The 20619-nt window shown below is 46.1% G+C and overlaps 1 protein-coding gene across 1 annotated transcript in view; it reads left to right on the forward strand.

Annotated features, from left to right (window-relative positions):
* The window catches only part of SORD (sorbitol dehydrogenase), a 32867-nt gene extending 12522 nt beyond the window's left edge, over positions 1-20345 (forward strand). Inside the window, exons 5-9 of the mRNA XM_090028871.1 lie at positions 2795-2913; positions 4408-4473; positions 13746-13921; positions 17910-18031; positions 19783-20345. Of these exons, the coding sequence (XP_089884997.1) occupies positions 2795-2913; positions 4408-4473; positions 13746-13921; positions 17910-18031; positions 19783-19948 (649 nt within the window). The 3' untranslated portion in view covers positions 19949-20345. The remainder of the gene's footprint in view (positions 1-2794; positions 2914-4407; positions 4474-13745; positions 13922-17909; positions 18032-19782) is intronic.
* Positions 20346-20619: the final 274 nt, after the last annotated feature.

A 20619-nucleotide genomic window follows, 5' to 3' on the forward strand; every position in this document is an offset into this window, starting at 1 on the left:
ATTCCCCAGGCACTGCTTTATGCCCACTGTTTCTCCCTTCACAGTCAGATACAAGTGGCATCCAGCAGTGCAGTAAACTACTGTACTTAAACATGTGTGTAGATGGTGACATTGGGATTAGTTTATTCCAGCTCAATTTGAGGCAGAGTATCTTCAGTTGCATTAATTGCATGTGTAAGTGCCCCCAGTGTCAACTATTTATATGTCCCTTCAGTGCAAGGTTGTATATTGTGACGCCATTGCTCCCAGCAGAGCTTCCCCTGAAGAAGGCCAAAAGCTTCACCAGTGATCTGCTTGGGTCAATCGCACATTCCTGGTGCTTACATTTCAGACTGCTGAGCAGCCACATGGACACAACTATATATGCAATTAATGCAACTGAATATACTTCAGCTCAATTTGAACTAATCCTGATGTCACCATCTACACATGCATTTAAGCACAGTAATTTGTTGTGCTGCCAGATACCAGGTGTATCTGACAGGACTATCTGGCAGTGCAATAAATTAGTCTACTACACCCTAATTGCCAGGCACATGTAGACAGTGATGCTTTACTGTGCAGCAAACTAGTTTACTGAGCAAACAATGGTCAGTAAAGCATCTTGTGTAGCTGTGCCCATGCAATCCTAGACTAGACTAGCAAACTCCCCTAGTTCTTGTCTTACTGCCCCCCCCACACACGTTTCTTAACCCCATAAAATGCCTGGTATCCTTATGGTACCTACTCAGTTTGATCACCAGGACTTGCACTCCACCTGTGCATACAACCCCAAGCTTCTTGCAGTCTAAAATTGGTGCTTACTTCTAATGTGTCACTTGGTGGAGGTGGCTGCACAAAAAGAGTATCAGAGCAACTTGATTGGAACCAAAAATCCTGTGGTCATTCCTCAGGCAAAATTCCCAAGAAACCCAGTGCAGGATTTGACGTGACCCATAACCAGCAGAGTGCATAGTAGCCTTTGTCTATAGAATAGTAGAATGATTTTTCTAAAAAATCACTGCTGTAAGAAATCAGACATTTTCCTTGTAAAAGGGTGGGGAGGAAAATCTTCCCTCACACTTGGAGCATTCTTCAGCTGTGTTTGTATTCAGTATGTGTGCTGATCTAGATGGTATTTCTGCTCTATTAGATTTAAACAAAAGGAAATTCTGGCAGTTGTTCCCTTGTGAGAAGGAAGCAGCGCCAGTTGTTGTCTAGTACAGCTTTCCTCTGGCAGAGCCAAAGGTTTAGTCATTTGTATCTGAATGAAAGTTATTTTGGCTAAACATTTCCAGTATAGGTGCCTAAATTTCCCCCTTAGAATCTAAAATAATTGAAAATTAGAGGAGGAAGGTACCTCAGGAGGTCATCTAGTCTAACCCCCTGCTCAAAGCAGGACCATCCCCAACTAGATCATTCCCACCAGGGCTTTGTCGAGCTGGGCCTTAAAAGCCTCCAAGAATGGAGATGCCACCACCTTAGTAGGTAACCCATTTCAGTACTTCACCACTGAACTAACATTCAGACTGCCTGAAAAGAAGTGCCCTGCTTTTCACAGTGGCCATCAGAGTCAGTCAGATGACTGGGGCTTTATGATAAGATCAGACCTTTTGACTCCCAGCTGCCCTTGGGTTTTTTCAGCAGGAAGAGTATTTTCAGTGTTTCTCTCTATAGCTGAACCTTCAAAGGCCTGATTTATGGAACACCTTTGTGGCAAATCCTATTTCCAGTCTCTGTTGTGCCTTATTGCCTTGTGGCTCTCTGAAAGGCGGCACTGATCACCATGGTGCTGGGGCTTATCTTTTTTGCACCAGCTCTGAAGAGCCTGGTCTGGAGTAGGATCTGACTCCCCACTGCTGCATAATTTACCCCAGTCTAAGGTGATGCCATTTTGATTCAGACATATTTGATGCACACTCTGTACCAGGTGTCAGCCGCCCCTGGGCCTTCAAAGAGCTTCCTTTTGATTTTGCATGGGCAAGTAAGTTCTAGAACATATTTACCAAATAGAGCACCCATTTTATAGGAGTCTCAGGCCAAGGCATCCAAAACACTATTGAAATGCTGCCCACATGTTAATGAGCAGTCATACACTATGAGGCAAGGGTTTACTGAGCTGCAAGTCCCTTTGCTTCTAAGTGGGCAGCTCTTCAACTATTAATTTATGGGTCTGATGAAGGGTGCCTCAGAGAGAAGCATTCAAGAGTGGATGGTAGTCACCATATTTTTTCTCCTTCATGAGCCTACAGGATGAATGAAGAACAGCCCTTTACCTATGTCCCTTGAAGACAGGATAGGTCTTTCCTACAGCTCATCGTTTAACATCTGCAGCAAACAGCAAGTGTCATTTTTTCTGAGGCTAAAACGGGATTGTAGAAGCTGCTGATTAGCTGCAGGGTGGACCCTCATAGAATAACTCGAGTATGCCCCACTGTGGGTTTTATTTGAGATAATTTGCATGAAGGGATTTAGGTGAAATATTTGGGAAAATGTACCAAGTAAAGCAGTGGAGCAGATTACTTAGGGAAGCCTTGGAATCTTCTTCATTAGGAGTTGTTAAGAAGACAGACAACTGTCAGAGCTGGCCTAGGTATCTTTATTGCTGCCTCAGAGCAGAGGGATAGCCCAGATAATCTCTGAGTCCCTCCCGCCCTATATGTCTCTAGACAAAGACAAATGGACATTTTGCTGGGATAATTTAGACACTAACCATTTGCAAACTTGATTGTCAAAATCATTAAACTATTCGTTTTGCTCCACAGCTGTTTACAGCCTTTTTTGTAAATGCTACCTGTGTTTGTGGTTGTTGCAGGCTTCCAGATAACATCACTTTTGAAGAAGGGGCCCTTATTGAACCCCTTTCTGTGGGAATTCATGCCTGTCGAAGGGCCGGAGTCACTCTGGGAAGCAAAGTCTTCATCTGTGGGGCAGGTGTGGTATAGCCTATGTCAGCCATTGTGCTCTCCATTTGTGGTAAATGCTCTAGTTAAGGGAATCACAGGGTGCCTAATGCATTCCATGCTGAGAATTTGAGTCTTTACAGCTTGCATTTCCATAGTGAGGCTATTTCATATTTCTCATAACACAAGAACTAGAGGATGCACGATGACATTATTGGGGAAGCAGGTTTGAAACAAACAACAAGAAGCTCTTTCCACATAGTTTGTGACTGACTTGTGGAACTTATTACCACAAGAGGTGCAAACAACAGTCATTTAATTGTGCTCAAATTTATTCAGAATAGGTCCATCAGTGGGTATTAAGCATTATATTTAGGCCTGACACCTACAAATTAGGACTTCTAAGCTTCTGGATGCTGCAAGGGAAAAGAGGCAAGGACAGATCAGTCTGGATACCTGCATATTTACTCTTCCCCTTTGCAACTGCTTTGGGCCACTGTAAAATGCATCCAACTGGGTTAGATGGACCTATGGTCTGACCCAGCATGGCAGCTCTTATGTTCTTATGAGGCTCAAGGTGGATAGGAGCTGCATTGCTCTACTTCATCACATTTTGATCAGCCTTCTCCAAACCATATTCATCATACACACTGAGTGCATCTACATGTGCAATTAAAGCACTTGAATTTTCTGTGAGACAATTCAGGCTCATTAAAGAACTCCCCAGTGCACATCTATTTGTGCACCCCTGTCAGGAGCATATTGAGCCCAACAGGAACAGCCAAGTCCAGGCTCCCCTGGGTTCCAACCTCAGGCTGTCAGGGGACATGGGGGCTTAGCCCCGAGCTCCAGAGGGTTCGGGGGGAAGCTGTTCTGGCTCAGCAGACATCTCTGTCCTAGTTGGGGGATGATTGGACTGGCCTCAAGCTCTGATGGGGGAAGGGGGGAGCTTTACTGGCTAGGAGCGCAGCTACCTCCCAGCCACATGGAGACTAGGACCCGTGGGGCAGGCAGCATCCTGCTGAGCCAGGAAAACCATTCCCCCACTCCTCCTTCTGTGGCCCCCTGTTGCCTAGGCTTACCAGGAACAATTTGCTCCCAGTCAGCATCTACACATGTGGTTTGCCACGTTAGTTAATGCGCTGTTTTTCTAGTACCTGTATCTAGCACATTAGACTAGTATTCTGCATAGTAATTGCTGCACATGTGGAGATGGTGATAAAGCATCTCATATAGACATATCCATTGAGGCTAAACAACCAGGAAGGCTCATTCCTAGACACTCACCTTAGTTGATATTTCCTTCACAGTAAGACCCCAGCCTGGAGCAGTAACGTCTGGGCCAGGAGATGTGTCCTGCACTCTACAGCCAGTCATGGCACTGTCGTAGTCCCATTGCCATTCCTCCCTGGAGCACTACAGGTTCTCCCCTAACCTGACCAGTACAGGTTTTAATCTACATTCATACCATAGCTGATGGTTTATCTTCATTCTTGTATTTTCTGTTTCTCCTCCTTTTGCTCAGGACCCATTGGGCTGGTTACTTTGCTTATTGCTAAGGCTATGGGTGCTGCGCAGGTGATAATTACTGGTAAGTTCTTCTTTTAATCTCTAAAATACTGCCTAATTCCTATATTTAACACCTTACAGACTGTCTAGTTTCTAAATGCTTCATGAAAGTGAGGAACAGTTCCAGGGGAAGGGAAGGGAAGGTTTATACCTCCTGGTGAGTGGGGATGGGGTAGAGTTCCTGTCTGGAATCAACCTGAAAATAACCTACCTTCCTGTTCAGGTGGCTTCTCAGTTTTCAGTCAGTCTGGGGCTGTATAAAGAGGAGGCAGGTTAAAAGTGGCCCCCATCTTCCAGATTATCCTCAGGGTATTTATTTAGTTATAGATTTTGACACCCAAATAACCTGTTCCTCCCAAAACATGGGCCACTGAATCTCATGAATTGATTACTCCCATCAAGTTTAGTATCTTGTGGCTGAGCTTGGATGTGCCTTTAGAGAAGAGGCGTCCAGCTTCCATGTAAGGACTCCAAGTGACAATGTCTCTACCACATCCCTTAATAGATCTAATGAGTTACATTTGCATTTTGTTTCCACTTTGAACTTTATTGACTTCAACTACCAGCTGTTGGATCATGTTATACCCTGGTTGCCAGATAAAGTACCTCTGGTGTCATATTTCTTCTTCCTGTGTAGCTACTTATAGATGATGCTCAAATCATCTCCTAGCTTTCTCTTTGATAAGCTAAATAGATAAAGCTGTGTTAAGTCTTTCATTGTAACTGCTGAAGAACAGATTCAAAAAATCAAATGGACTAAGAGTTAGGTCGTTAGTTATAACAAGTATACCATAAATCAGCGATTTTCAACCTCGCCTTGAGATCCTTTCAAGGGTGCCACAGCATGCCACACATTGTTAGCACTCTGAGATGTGCAGATGTGATTCAGAAGATAAACCCAGAGACTTCAAATAGGAATTAATGGTGTTAAAAACATTCTGACTTGCTGTGGTCATTCTGAGTTCTTTGCAAACGAAAAACTTCTCTATTATTCTCCATAGTCAAAAAACAAATGAAAACTAAGAGCTGGCATTTTCCAAGGATGTCTCAAGTCTAACAAGGGATGCTTTGAGTTGAAGAAGTTTGAGAACCACTGCCATAAATCAGTTTGTTACCAGTGTTAAGAAGTGGGCTTTTTTGCAGTGATTGCAGCAGTTTGGAAGGTGTAAATTTGATCCTTCTTTCTTAAGACCCCAGTACTTGTAGCCTACTTTTTAAGTACAAATTAGCCAATTACGTATTGTAGTTATGGTCAGATTCTTACAAAATTTACCACACACTAAACTCATGCAAGTCAGTTTGCAGTGCCTTGGTTTTGAACAGCACATTCTAGAAACTCTGCAGGCTTAAAGACAGTGTGTTCTTAAAGGGACTCTTCTAATGAGGATATGCCTGCTACAGATCAATAGAATCATCCATTTATTTTTGTCTTTCTGTTGTGCTTTACTCCTGACACCAAGGAGCATATTAGGGTGTTGGTCTAGCACACGTACAAGCATGCTGGAAGTTGTACTCACTACTAGTGCTAATACAAGTTGAGCGGGGGGTAGCAGCCCCAGGCTGGCAGGCTGACCCCCTGGATACCTTGGGGGGCGGGGGGGAGGCACTCCCACCCAGCTCAATGTGCTGCTCACATTCAAACAGCACACCCAGGAGTAATAAATTGTGGCGTTTATTTATGCACAGAGATATGTGGAAAGCACTGTAACCATCTTGTCCAATTAGCACTGGTATTGGATTTTGCTGTGTGCACTCCCCAGTGAACATTTGTGCCATCTTAGATTCATAGATTCATAGATTCAGAGGGTCCAGAGAAGGGCCACTTGTATGGTTAAGGGCCTGCAGGCCAAGCCCTGCGAGGAGAGATTAGAGAAACTGGACCTTTTCAGCCTCCGCAAGAGAAGGTTGAGAGGCGACCTGGTGGCTGCCTATAAGTTCGTCAGGGGGGCACAGAAGGGAATTGGTGAGTATTTATTCACCAAGGCGCCCCCGGGGGTTACAAGAAATAATGGCCACAAGCTAGAGGAGAGCAGATTTAGATTGGATATTAGGAGGAACTTCTTCACAGTTCGAGTGGCCAAGGTCTGGAACGGGCTCCCAAGGGAGGTGGTGCTCTCCCCTACCCTGGGGGTATTCAAGAGAAGGTTGGATGTGTATCTAGCTGGGGTAATGTAGGCCCAGCACTCTTTCCTGCTTATGCAGGGGGTCGGACTCGATGATCTATTGAGGTCCCTTCCGACCCTAGCATCTATGAATCTATGAATCTATGAAACCTGAACTGCAAGAGTTTATTAACTGTTCTATTGACTTACAATAAGTAAGTCTCCCTCCTTTAACACAGTATAATTTTGTCTGTCCACATGCGAAGACTGCTTTTTCCATGTGACAGGTTATGAAATAAATTAGCAGCACAGGTAGCTGGTGGTAAAGACATCAGTATGCAAAGTGTCCATGTGAAAATTCCTGTTCTAAATGCTTCATGAAATACAAATGCTCTGCTATGCAAAGTTTCTATTGTCTGAATTGGGCCAACAATAGCCTTTTGCTGACTGTTTTTCTTCCATTTGTTCCTTATGTATCACAATGACTGGTAAAGACTGCTATAAATAGAATTATACTTAATGAGCTCAGACTTACAGAAATGTTCCCTAGCTAGTGGCCCTACAAGGAAGCTTTCAGGCCAATCCAACTATACCTTTTACAGCTATGATCATGTATATCCTTGGGCATTACATTGACTATGCTTCAATCTTCAGATTAATTCAAAAACAAGGTTCCGCCCTTCTGCTATTTGAGATACGTTTCAAGTATTGTTTGTGTCAGATTCCAAGACAGATTATTTCATTCTGCTCCCTAAATCATTCTGCCTCTTTATGTGACTTCATGTTCTCAGCAGGTAAATTGTTTTGCTCTCCTACACCTCTGAGTCCAGTTTCTATGATCTTCATTAGATCCCCTAAGTGTCAGCTTCCTCCATCCTGCTCAATTCCCTGTAAAAATGTTAATGAACCTACTTCTATTCATCTTAGCCTTAAGACTAAGTCACAAAAACCAGCAAGCAGAAGGACTCTTTTATACTGAAATTTTCAGGGTAGATTAGAATGTACTTGGTCACTTAAGTGTCTTTAAAGGCTGCTCCCTGATCACTCGGAAACATTTGTCAGAGCTTCTGAGGAGCAGACCTGTAGGCTTTCCTGGGCCGGCTGGAGAGGGGGAAAAGTCCAAGAGACTCCACCCTGCCCCAGAGAAATACAGACCTCCTGTGAAAGACAGTACCTAGGTATACTTTGCCATCCTGCAGCTCTTTGCTGATGTGGTTACCATGCGCTGGGTCCTGCCTCTGTCATCACTGTACCATACTGTGTGCAATGTTTAGGTGCTTACCCTGGACAAGCATAGATCTCAGACCTAACACGTGGACTAAGCGTATAGGTAGCATTCATTTGTAGCCTTGTTCTAACCGTTGAGCATGAGGAAGCTGAGAATGATTCAGATGAGTCAAAGCAGAGGTTCCACTCCCCAAACTGGAAAGGCGTTGCTCTGTTTAAATGTATCCTGGGTACTTTTCTTGGCCTCAAATATAGATGAGTAATATAGCTACATTAATGTATTTATATTTGTAAATAGCAATCATATTGATTTGGAAGGACTTCTTTGAGGTGACTTTGGACTTTTTGAAGGGGTCTTGGCTGCAGGTTTTTCTGGAGTTTTGTCTGCTTTCTTAAAGAAAGTGTCCAAGCAAGTTTGGATAGACGTTCTCCAGGGAGATGGGTGATGCAGTGAACTTGTTCACTGGAGTGGCATTGTGTCGAATCAAGTGTTGTAAAGTCGAAACTCACATCAGAAAGTCAAAACAGGGTGTCAATTTATAAACGTCGTAAGTGCCATTCATTGTAACTCAAAACGTCTTGAGTTGAGGACTGCCTGGAGAGTTAGAGGGTGAGAGCGTGCCCCTTGCACTACCGGCAGGCTGACCCCTGCAAGGTTCTATAATGCCTCCAATGCAAGGATCTTAGCGACACAATTTATGGTGATGGGAGATTGCTCTCGGGCTTTTTCTCTAGCTTGTGCCTTCAGCCTTTTGGCTAGGGACAAGCAAGGCCTCCAGAATTGTGGCTTGCACGGAGGATGTCTGACATGGATTTGGGAGTATCTGAAACCCAGGCTGAAGAGTCTGGGAGGTAGGAGACTTGCTGGTGGTAGCACCACATGGAATTGAATGATTGAGCTCTGCTCAATCAATAGAATTCAGATCTGATTTGTCTGATTTGACTTAAGATATGACATTAAAAAAAATAAAAAAGCTGCTTTGTGTGAAAAATACTGGGCCAGGGGTCCTACCATGCAGTCTGGGGAGGGAGAGGGCCAGGCCAGCAGCAGAAGGGGAAACAGGGCTGCATCAGTGCAGCCCCTGCTCATCCTTCTACTGCCAATGGCCATGTCCAACAGGGCTTAGGAGCCTTAACTCTGCACCCTGGCGATGCCCCCACATCTTCCAGTAGCTCAATAGACCAGGTTCTTGACACCCCTGCATTATGGGGCTGTCAGAACCTGCTGTCCATCTCCCCCAAGATGGTTTCTCTGAACTGTAGATGATCCCTGTTAGATTAACAAAATCAAACAAAAATGTTTTTGGAGGGAGTGGTGCACAATACATTCTAACCATTCTTCAATTTCTCAGCTGTCTCAAAATCACCATTGGGAAGTGCTTGCATTCCATCAAAAAGATTTTTACATGAGAAATAGTACTCGGACATTATAATTGGAACGTCATGTAATTCTCAGTGGATTTCACTTAGAAATTCATCAAAAGTTCCAAAAAATGATCACATTTCTCAACCACCGGTGTTCACATTTTTTTAATTAACTAAAAGCGTGAAGAGTTCTAGGTTGTCTCCAGTTTATCAGTGAACATCCATAAGTGTCCATACTAGCTTTTATTTGATGTTTCTGTGGATCATTCAAGATCCCCAAACAGTTCGGGCTTCAGCTGTCTCTCTGACCTCTCTTAGTGCGGACTTACTTTACTTATGCCATCTGCTCTGCAGTGGCAGAAAAGTTTGGATATTGTCTTGACAGTACTTCTCATTCTCATCTGTCACTTTCATTTTCAGCAATGTCTTCAGCCCAAAGTTTCCCTTGCTCAGTCCCATCCCGTCACTCCTAGTTTTGCTCCCTAGAACCATTCTAATCAGTTTCTCTCCTTTGATCACTGTCTCACTGATACACAGTAGTAGGAATCAAAAGGCCTTCCTTGTCCTGTCACAGGTTTCCTGTGTAACTATAGTCAAATCACTTCATCCCTGTGTCTCTGACATGGGGATTGCAATCATCTATAGCAGGGAGTGGGAACAAAAAGAAGTAAGGCACATTGTTTTGAACTTCTTGGGAGGAAGCCCAAAAAGAAAGCAGAATCTTATTGCTCACATAATTGTAGGTTGTTTACAGGTTCCTTCCTTAATACTGTCTCTGAGGTGTGTCTATTTTGTGCTGCTGTTATAAGCTTACCTTTAACTTTAGCCCTCCAGTAGTTACATGTTCTTGCTTTTCTCAGCTTTTCCTCCAGGTGGCTAGCTATATCTGAGGTGGGGAGGGGTGAATGAATGGCAAGACTTGCTGGTAATCATTGGTATTAGGTGGAAGAGCCATTTGTAGGAAATGCACTTGGTTGATGCAGAGATGGACAGATTTCATAGATTTCATAGACATTAGGGCTGGAAGGGACCTCAGAAGATCATCGAGTCCAGGCCCCTGCCCAAGGGGCAGGAAGTCAGCCGGGATCACAGGATCCCAGCAAGATAAACTTCCAGTTGACTCTTAAAGGAATCCAGAGTAGGTGCTTGCCCCATCTCTGGTGGCAGTCTTTCCCAGGTCTTGGGGGCTCAGACAGTAAAGAAGTTCTTCCTTATGTCCAGCCTGAAATGGTCTTGGAGAAGTTTGTGTCTGTTTGACCTTGTCATCCCATGGGGTGCTTTGGTGAACAGGCATTCCCCCAGATCCTGATGTACACCCCTTATATACTTATAGGCAGCCACCAGGTCCCCCCTGAGTCTGTGCTTTTCCAGGCTGAAGAGTCCCATAGCTCTCAGCCGTTCATCATAAGGTCTATTCTCTCACCCTCTGATCATGCACATGGCTCTCCTTTGGACTCTCTCAAGCTTCTCCACATCCTTTTTAAATTGTGGAGCCCAGAATTGGATGTGGTACTCTAGCAGCATCCTCACCAAGGCCAAGTACAGCGGGAAGATAACATCCTGGGATTTGCTAGAGAAGCATCTCTGGATGCAAGCCAGAGTTTTGCTCGCTTTGCCAGCTGCAACATCACATTGGTGGCTCATATTCATCTTGTGGTCAATCATGACCCCCAAGTCCCTTTTGGCCATGGTGCTAGCAAGCATAGCACTCTGCCAAGCCTATAAGCATGCAGCGGGTTTTTCTTCCCAAGGTGGAGTATGTTGCATTTTTTTGGACTTGAAGACCATCAGGTTTTCATCCACCAATTTTACAAGCCTGTCAAGGTCGGCCTGGATCACCATCCTGTACTCAGGTGTGGACGCTTTACCCCAAAGTTTGGTGTTATCAGCGAACTTGACCAGTCTGCTTCTGACACCAATCAGTGTCCACATCATTAATGAAGACGTTGAAAAGGATGGGCTCAAGGACAGAGCCGTGGGGGACCCCACTGGTCACAGCACACCACAGTGATTGACTTCTGTCAGCTACCACTCTCTGGGTCTGACCTTGAAGCCAATTCTCCAGCCAGCAGACTGTGATGTAGCAGAGGCCGGAATTGGCCAGTTTTTCTATAAGACGATCATGGGATACCAGATCAAAAGCTTTTTTAAAGTCGAGATGTATGACATCAATCTTTTCTCCCTTATCCAGGTGATAGGTCACCTGGTTATAGAAGGAGATGAGATTGGTCAGGCAAGACCTACCCGCAACAAATCTGTGCTGGCTATCCCTCAGGATGTTACCTTCAGCCAGTTTATCAAGGATGGTCTCTTTGATGATTTTCTCCAAGATCTTTCCAGGGATTGAGGTCAGGCTGATGGGCCTGTAGTTCCCCAGATCTACTTTCCTCCCTTTCTTGAAGATAGGCACCACATTGGCCTTCTTCCAGTCCTCGGGCACTTCACCTGAGTGCCACAGGTTCTTGAAGATCCATGCCAGTGGCCGAGCTATGATGCTTCCAGCTCCTTAAGTACCCTGGGGTGTCTGGGCCAGAAGACTTGAAGGTGTCCAACCTCTTATGGTGTTCCTTCATGTGGTCAACTTTGATGTGGGGTAATAATTCTTCCTCGTCCTGGCCATCCCATACTATATTGGGCCGGGCCGTCCCTTGGGGCTGGTGAAAAACTGATGCAAAATACCTGTTGAGCAGGTTGGCTTTTTCCTGGGCATTGGTTGTCAGTTGACCCGTGTAGTTTAGCAGGGGTCCAATGTTACCCTTGTTTTTCCTCTGGCTCCCCGGATATCTAAAAAAGGACTTTTTATTGTCCTTGGTACATGTAGCCAGTTGGAATTCAGTCGCAGCCTTGGCTTTCTTGGTTTGCTCCCTACAGGTCCAGACCAGTGCAGAGTACTCCTCCTTTGGGGTGGATCCAATTTTGCATCCTTTATAGGCCTTTCTTTTTAGGCACAGGAGGTCAACTAGTTCCCTGCAGAGCTAAGGGAGCTGCTGTGCCCTTTTGCTGCCTTTCCTCTGAGACGGGATAGAAATTGCTTGTGCTTTCAGGATCACTCCCTTGAGGAGCAACCGCTCTTGCTGAACTCCCCTCCCCTTTGGGTCATGGTCGCTTAGGGCCTCGCCAACAACCCTCCTGAGCTTGTCAAAGTCAGCTTTCCTAAGTTGAGGACTTCTGCTGTGCTGACTGACTTGCCAGTTTTACGTCAGATGGTGAAGGTGATCAGCTAATGGTCCTTGTCTCCCATGGTCTGGTGGCTGTGATGCCGTGACCAGTGTGTACTGCATTCTTCTAACCAGTCTCACTCTTGCATCATGTTTCCCCATCTGTCCAATGTGCCTGGGTTTCTCATTTTATACTCCAGGTGTATCTCCACCAAAGTGCCAGTTGCAGATGCAGACTTATCTGGGCTAGCTTTAATCCATCACATAGTGTAGCTACATTAGCAAGAATTGTGCAAGTCTGGGTATGTACTAGAGTGGCTTAGGTGCCTTGAGCTCCTTGCTGCGGTGGCTTCACAGCTCTTGTCACTTGAGCTGGGTGGATTACGACTAGCTCACACCTACTGCAGGCATAGCTCTTGACTACTGTGTAGACTTCCCTGTAGACTATAAACTCTTTGGAACAGAGACTGCTCCTTTGTTGCATATTTGTATAGCACTTAACACTGTAGCATCAAAAGATATGCCTTCAAAGCATAAGGCAGTGACATTCAGAAAAACGCAAGCTAGCTGTGAACAGTGTTTAGTACTAGACGCACCATAGCTGCATTAGGATGGTGCTCTGCCTGGACTGATGCAGATGTAGTTTACTCAGGTACCCTAGCTAGCTTGTGCAGAGCAAGCTTGTGTTTCTGTGCAAGGTCCTGCTAGGGTACTGCACTGATAGGCTACCCTGACTGTAACTGCAGCACAGATAATAAATGGCAATGATTATGCTGAGACAGCCTTTGGCAATGTTGCTTAGAGGAGGGAGTAAGTTGATCACTGTCCATTTAACTTATCAACCACTCCAGCCAAATTCACCTCTTGCCTCACAATTCCTTAAATGACAAACCAGACCATCCATGCAACTCAAATGGAAATGGATGTTATTAAACTCAGACTAGCAAAGGGGACCTAGCAGAAAAAAAAGGAGGGAAAGAACACAAGGTTGAGTTCACTACCAAACCTTATCTCCTCTGTGATCTCCTCCCACCTGCCCCAGCATCACAGCACACAGCAGATAGCAGATCTCCTAATTTTCACAAGTCTGTTTTCAATGTGAGTGATTGAGGATCTAACTTAATATAATCTTTGTAGGGGGTGCACTGCCATGCTTGGGAGGTGCACCCCCTACGCGTCACCCCTGTAGCCAGGTTCTTCTCCCTCCTTTCAGGTGGCCAAGACAATGCCTGGGCTGGGCCCAGAAAGGATAGAGAGGGAGGAAGCAGTGATGGCTGCAGTTTGTTAGCCCAGGCCTCAACATTTGTTCCTCAATATCTTTGAAGCCCTTATCCCTCATCAGGAACACACTTGCTTCAGGGCTCCTTTGCAATAATTTCCTTTTTTGTATGATGTTCCTCAGCCAGCTCCAGCTTTGTGACACATGTTTCTTTCTCCCCCAGATTTAACTGCCTCTCGCCTGGAAAAAGCCAAGGAGATTGGGGCAGATTTCACTCTTGTAGTGAAAAAAGAGACACCACAGGAGCTGGCCTCCAAGGTACAAGGTTTGCTTGGCTGTATGCCGGAGATAACTGTGGAGTGCACTGGGGCACAGGACTGCATTCAGGCCGGCATTTACGTGAGTAGTTCCTACCATGGGCATCCACCAGTGCTGGCGTTTGTTTCCCTCTTTTCTGGTTGATTAATCGGAGTGAATGCAAATAGGTTTGAACAGTGTGATAATAGTATTTCAGTGCCCAGACTCCTTTCCCAGCAGAACAAAGTCAGAGTACACCAACAGTAATTTCAGCCTACTTCTTCCAGGCAGCCATGTACAGTCTTGTGGGTGACCTTACCTTATGGCAATGTCCAAATCAAGACTTGTCAGTATTCCTACGCAGTGTGAATGGTAGGACAAATGCAGGCCTCCATTGCTGTATGGGAATGAAACACCCTCTGACTTCAGCAAGACTTGTGTGCGCAGGAATACCAGCAGGATTTGGTTCATTGTGCACAGGCCAAAACTGTGAGATTTGCTCTTCTCCCTGGTGCAGGAATGCTGGGTTCTGTACCTGGGGCTAAAGCAGCCTTGTCTTTGCTGAGCTAGCAGTGGCTGGAAGTGCTTTGCTCCCCCACAGAGGAGAACTGGGCCTGCACGTTGCAAAACCAGCATTTGTGCCTGAGAGCCTAACTGGACACAGGTTAAAGGGGATTTCTTTTCAGAGAGCAGAAGCTCTACCCTTTCTGTAGAGCTTGTCCTTTTGAACCACCCCAAGCTGGAGCCCTCAAATCACACAGGCATTTTTGGAAAAACAGGCTTTGGGTTTTCTGGCCAGCTGGGATCTCTGGTGTACTGCACTAGCAGAAGCTGGCAGTGGTCTGCGCCAGAATATAGCATCAAAAGGGTTTGAGTGCTCTGTGTAATGTGTCCTGTCCCCACTGCTCCTTCCCCCTTTCTGGCAATGCTAATAGTTTGATGATGCAGGCAGTTCTTCATCCCTTGAAGTATCAGCCCTGGAGAAGATAGGCAAGGAGTCAGCAGCTTCCCCACAGGAGAGATGATTGTCAGCCCAAAGAAAATGTGTTGCTTCAGCTGCCACTTGGGATGGGCTTTCTCCCTTGTCTGTGCTTTTCTATCCTCCTGCCTTATTGAGGGTCCCATCAATGGCTCTTTACCCTCTGCATTCTCCTGCCTCTTAGCATGCCCCACATTAGTGACTGTCCTCTTTCCAGCTACCTCTCAGAGCTTGTCTTCACTGTAACTTTGAATTATAGTCAACTATAGTCCCTAATTTAAGTCTCGTCCTCAAAAAAAGCCCATTAACATAAGTCTGGTCCACTCTACAGTATGGCTGGCTCACTCAAGAGCTGTTTGTCCTCCAGGCCTTTCTTACAGTTCCCCTCCATGTTTCCGAAAGGGACAGACAAGTTCTCCTACAATTCAGTGGTAAGAATCCATTGAGCATCTCAGATGTGTTCCCAGAATGCTTTGTGCCAGACACAGGCGAGCATAGTGTTGACATAACAGCCCATGGTTCATAGTCACTCTCACCTGAGCTCAGGTAACTAAAGAAGTAGTCTGTGCATGGTCTCCCTGCATTTACTCTGCAGTGAAATCCAGCTCTCAGACTTTTCCTTTCTTTCATCTGAAATCTGGTCTTTCTAAGTAACTATCTGCATTGCTAGATGCCAGAAATTTGGACTCTAGGCATTTAAGAGACCATATTATATCAAGAATCAATAGGACTTATGCGCAGAAGGACCCAAGTCACTACTGAAAATGGGACTTAGGCACCTGCTTCTCTTAGCGGGGTTTTGTGACAGGGCACTGTTCATGTGTGCCACTTTAAGGGCCCTGCCAAGCAGCCAGCAGGTGCTTGATTGTAGCAGCCATTTTAGAACCCTGACTACTTATATAAACAGAACAGTCCACTGCTGGCAGGCAGGCAGGCACATTGCCTGGCTACAAGGCTGCTTAGAACCCTGGAGGGAACAGCAGGAGCTGTAGGGGATGGCTTGGAGATTCCTGGTCCTGGGCATGACCTAAAACTCCACCCTGCCATGTGTGGGTGGCCTGGTGGTGCTCTCAGTGGCGTGGGAGCCCCCAGGAAATTCCAGGCCAGTTACCACCTGAAAGTTGGGTCAGGGTGCCTTAATAACCCCAGCTTCCACAACCGGGTGGGTTACCCCCTAGTAGGGTCCAGAAGGCGGACCCAGGAGAGGGAGTTGGGGCTATAGACCTGGAAGTCTGACTTGAAATCCCTAGACTGGTCAATGCTGGGGCCAGGACCAGAAGGGTCAAAGGGCCAGGGGCCCACTGCGAGGGACACCCAGAACTGAGGTCCTGGGTTTCTGACTGTTCCGGAGGTGAGGCCAGGGCCTGTGTAGCCAGAGGTCCTGGGGGGGACCACACCCGTAAGGGGAAACAGCTCAGGGAGCTTAGCCCAGAATTAACGTGGAGCAGGCCATCTGAGTGGGGGGATCCAGTTGTGGTCTGGACTGGCGGATTCTGGGGCCCAGAGTGGGGCTGGTGATGTTAACAACTCTGGATGCCATCTGTGAGGCTTTGGCTGCAGTGTAGGGGAGGAACAGAGCCACAGCTAGCACCCCCTGGCATTGGGGTAAGAAATGGGCAGCCTCCCACTTAATTAACATCCTAATTAAATAACAAGGTATGGCAGGCGAGAAGGTGGGCAGTTGGCCCAGAAACAGGTGGGTGGGCCGTTGATAGACTGGTCCTGAGGAGGCCCCCTGTTACAGGTTTGAAAATGGGTCACTTGGTAGCTGAAGAGTTTCTGAGATTGTGATTGTCTTGTTCTGCGATTGTCATATTTTCTTCTGATTGCAACACCTCTTGCTCTTGGCTGTGCTTCCTGTGGGCAAGCTGAGGGACTGCGACATTGACGAATGCACAATCACATGGGTGGCAAACTGGCTCCAGGGGCAAACCCGGAGGGTGGTGGTGGACGGGTCGATGTTGACCTGGGAGGGTGTAGGCAGCGGAGTCCCCCAGGGCTCGGTCCTTGGGCCGGCACTGTTCAACATCTTCATTAGTGACCTGGACGAGGGTATGGAGAGCACCCAGTTCAAGTTCGCTGATGACACCAAGCTGTGGGGTAAAGTGAATACACCGACAGGCAGGGACCGCATCCAGGCAGACCTGGATAGGTTAGAGAAGTGGGCGGATCTGAACAGGATGCAGTTCAATAAGGACAAGTGCAGGGTGCTGCACCTGGGGAGAGGGAACCAGCATTATGGTTATAGGTTAGGGGCTGACCCTCTCAGCAGCACAGAGGCAGAGAGGGATCTCGGAGTCAGGATTGACTCCAGGATGAATATGAGTTGCCAACGCGACGAAGCAATAGGCAGAGCCAACTGCAGCCTGTCATGCATCAACAGGGGCATCACTAACAGGTCCCGAGAGGTCTTGCTCCCCCTCTATGCAGTGCTGGTCAGGCCGCAGCTGGAGTACTGTGTCCAGTTCTGGGTGCTGCACTTCAAGAAGGATGTGGAGAACCTGGAGAGGCCACTCGTATGGTTGAGAGCCTCTGTGGCCAGCCCTGTGAGGAGAGGCTGAGGGACCTGAATCTCTTCAGTCTCCGCAAGAGGAGACTGAGGGAGGATCTTGTGGCTGCCTACAACTTTATCAGGGGCCACCAGCAGGGACTTGGGGAAAGTCTGTTCACCAGGGCCCCCCTTGGAGTCACCAGGAACAATGGCCACAAGCTGAGGGAGGAGAGGTTTAGGTTAGATATTAGGAAGAACTACTTCACTGTAAGGGTGGCCAGAGCCTGGAATAGACTTTCCAGAGAGGTGGTGCTCTCACCTTCCCTGGAAATCTTCAAGAGGAGACTGGATAGGCACCTGGCTGGGGTCTTATGACCCCTGCCATCCCCAGTGCTCCTTCCTGCCAATGGCAGGGGGTCGGACTAGATGATCTGTCCAGGTCCCTTCCACCTCATGGATTCTCTGATTCTATGATTCCTCTTTGCCCTGAGTTTCTTATGGCTGTAGGGATTTAATACTTTTTATAGACTGCCAATAGGGCTTTGCAGTAACAACTGACACTGCCTTAAGAGCAGTAAGAAGGCATTTGTATTTATTTTATTTCTTTTATTCCTTCTCAGGCCACTCGTTCTGGAGGGACCCTTGTCCTGGTAGGGTTGGGGCAGGAAATGGTCACTGTCCCTATTGTGAATGCTGCTGTGCGAGAGGTGGATATCAGGGGAATATTTCGCTACTGCAACACGTGAGTACTGTGCAGGACTCCCAGCGAAACTGCTCCCTAGTGCAGTCTTCCATAGGAGACCAAGAATTCACTTGTACAAGTGAAGATGGAATTGGAAGAATCCCCTTCACTGTTTGCATCTCTGACCATTAAGTTACAGGGCAGCGAAAAGCATCACCCTAGCAGAGCAACTCCCTGCCATAGTGAGGCAGTCTGTTACAGCCTGACCAGTGGTGTGAAGAAGTTTTAGACTCCCTGCCGTAACAAACAGTATAGATAGATAGGATCATAGGAATGTAGGTGTAGAAGGGACTTCATGAGGTCATCTAGTCCAGCCTCCTACTTAAGGCAGGATCATTTCTGACTAAACCATTTCAGTCAACACTTATACGACAATGTAACACATGTCAGGATTGAATGATATAAACTGTTAAAATGTAATTGTTACATGGGCATATTCCTATATTGGTTTCCTTCCCGATTAAAGTTACAGTGATTTATCTCACTTACTGTATGTTCCTGTAGTATGAAACTCCCCCTCCCCCTTTTAAAGCATTTAAAAGTTATGCTCATCCACAGCTTCAGATATCTATAAATCTTTGATCACAGAATTCACCAGCTCTATTCATATCCTGCTACATTGCACTTAGTAACCTCTTGAGTCAGAGAGAGAGATGGTAATTATCACACTGGTTAAATCCAGGGATGGCGATAAGATTCTAATGCTTTGTGTTCTGTAACACACCGCATCCTGACTGCCACCCTGGTGATTTTGCCCTTACTCAGAGCTGCAGTTTCATAATTCAGCTTTCCTTTTTGAGTTTGTCAAGAGAATTGTGTCATTCGTGGTTATTTCAGTCTGAACAAATACCTGAATAAACGGTTAGTCTTTATCTGTGCTAGAGCTAAAATTGTGTATGAACCAGTTTGGAGCGCTGTCTTGTTCTATGAAATCATGTTGATGGACCTGCTAATGTGATTTTCCTCGCACATGCATAAATACGGTTCAGTCACACAGGTGGGATGGACTGACCTGTACTGTCATCTGTCTCTTGGCCTTACTGATTTGACAGGCCTGGCTTTAGCTTCTGTGTTGAGCTTTCGAGCCAAGTCCAAGTCCCATTTCATTTTTGCATGTATTAGTGGCTCACATAGCTCTGTAAGTGCAAATTTTGGCACTTAACCAGCTTCTAGAGCCAGCTGTGGTGTAATATAGGTGCCCAAGTATACATGGACTGAGGATTAAGGCACTTACCCAAGGAGCATAAGACGCAGGTTCTAGAAGGGCTTGAACTTGTATCTCCCACTTCCATCAGGCATGGCACAGAACACTTGCCAATGCTCTCAAAGCTGATCCACTGAGCATCCGAGGGGTGAAGATAGTGATTCTCTGACAGTACATATGTGAAAGACATACAGGACTGGGCCTTAAAAAATTGCTTATGGCCTGTTTATCACAAGTAACTTTCTTGATACTAAGTTTCCATGAGAGGAATTGCTTGTAGTTGGTACACAGGACAATGGGTGGGGAGATGGGCAGGGATCCAATTTCATCAAGGTTTGACCCATGCTGTGAAGAGGTTTGAGAGTCCCTGCTTTCAGACAGGGTATGTACCAACTTTGCCAAGCCCTCCCTTCCTCTCATTAACTCTTTCTGTATAGTTTAGGGATGTTTGATTTCTCTGCAGGTACGAAGATTTTCTGGCTGCTATACATGGTCCCTACCTCTAAGGGCTAACCTCATTTTTTTTCCATTCTGCATTCTCTTCCAGGTGGCCCATGGCAATTTCTTTGCTTGCATCCAAGAGAGTGAATGTTAAACCCTTGGTTACACATCGCTTCCCTTTGGAACAGGCTCTAGAGGCCTTTGAGACCACCAAGAAGGGTGTGGGAGTGAAAGTCATGCTGAAGTGTGACCCCAACGATCAGAATCCTTGAAATAAAGTATAGTATTCCTCCCCCATTATATCACCTGGAATGTTATGCTTGGAGGAACAAGGATGTAGTCACACTGTGTTATGAGATAACTGTATAACAAGGGTGGAGCACACTGTAGGAGATAAGGTTACAGGTAGGGAAACTGACAGGTTTATATGCACATAAATATGATCCACTTATATACTAAACAGATTTGAAGCATAATCTTCTCCCAGATCCACATGGGAAATCTCAGCCCATTCCACCAACTAACACAGGTCTCTTATGGATCCAAGATGCACCTTGCACCTTGCTCCCTAGGAAGACATTGATTCTGAAAGCAGGAAACTTATCTGACACCTGAGAGCCATTTCTCAGACTGGTACTAAACTTTCACAATAAAAGATGCTGGAAATGCTCCCTGATTACAGACTATTTCTTAGAACACTTGGTTGTTGGTTCTTATGGACTTTGTAATTTAAGGACTGTGTCCACATTTTGACCTGCAATCCTTCCTGCTCTGTGGGTCAGTCCTCATGGTACACTCTTGGTGGTGTCCAGAGGCACTGAGACCTTAACATGTTTAAGTCCACATCAAAAGCCCAGGTGAATGGTTGTCAGGGTGGGATGGCCCAAGATCTGGCATAGTGACAAATTTTAGCTGCCTTCTTATGCCAGCAACTGGATACTAA

The sequence above is a fragment of the Crocodylus siamensis genome, chromosome 15, assembly GCF_052110815.1.
Source record: "Crocodylus siamensis isolate JL-2025a chromosome 15, ASM5211081v1, whole genome shotgun sequence".
NCBI lineage: Eukaryota > Metazoa > Chordata > Crocodylia > Crocodylidae > Crocodylus > Crocodylus siamensis.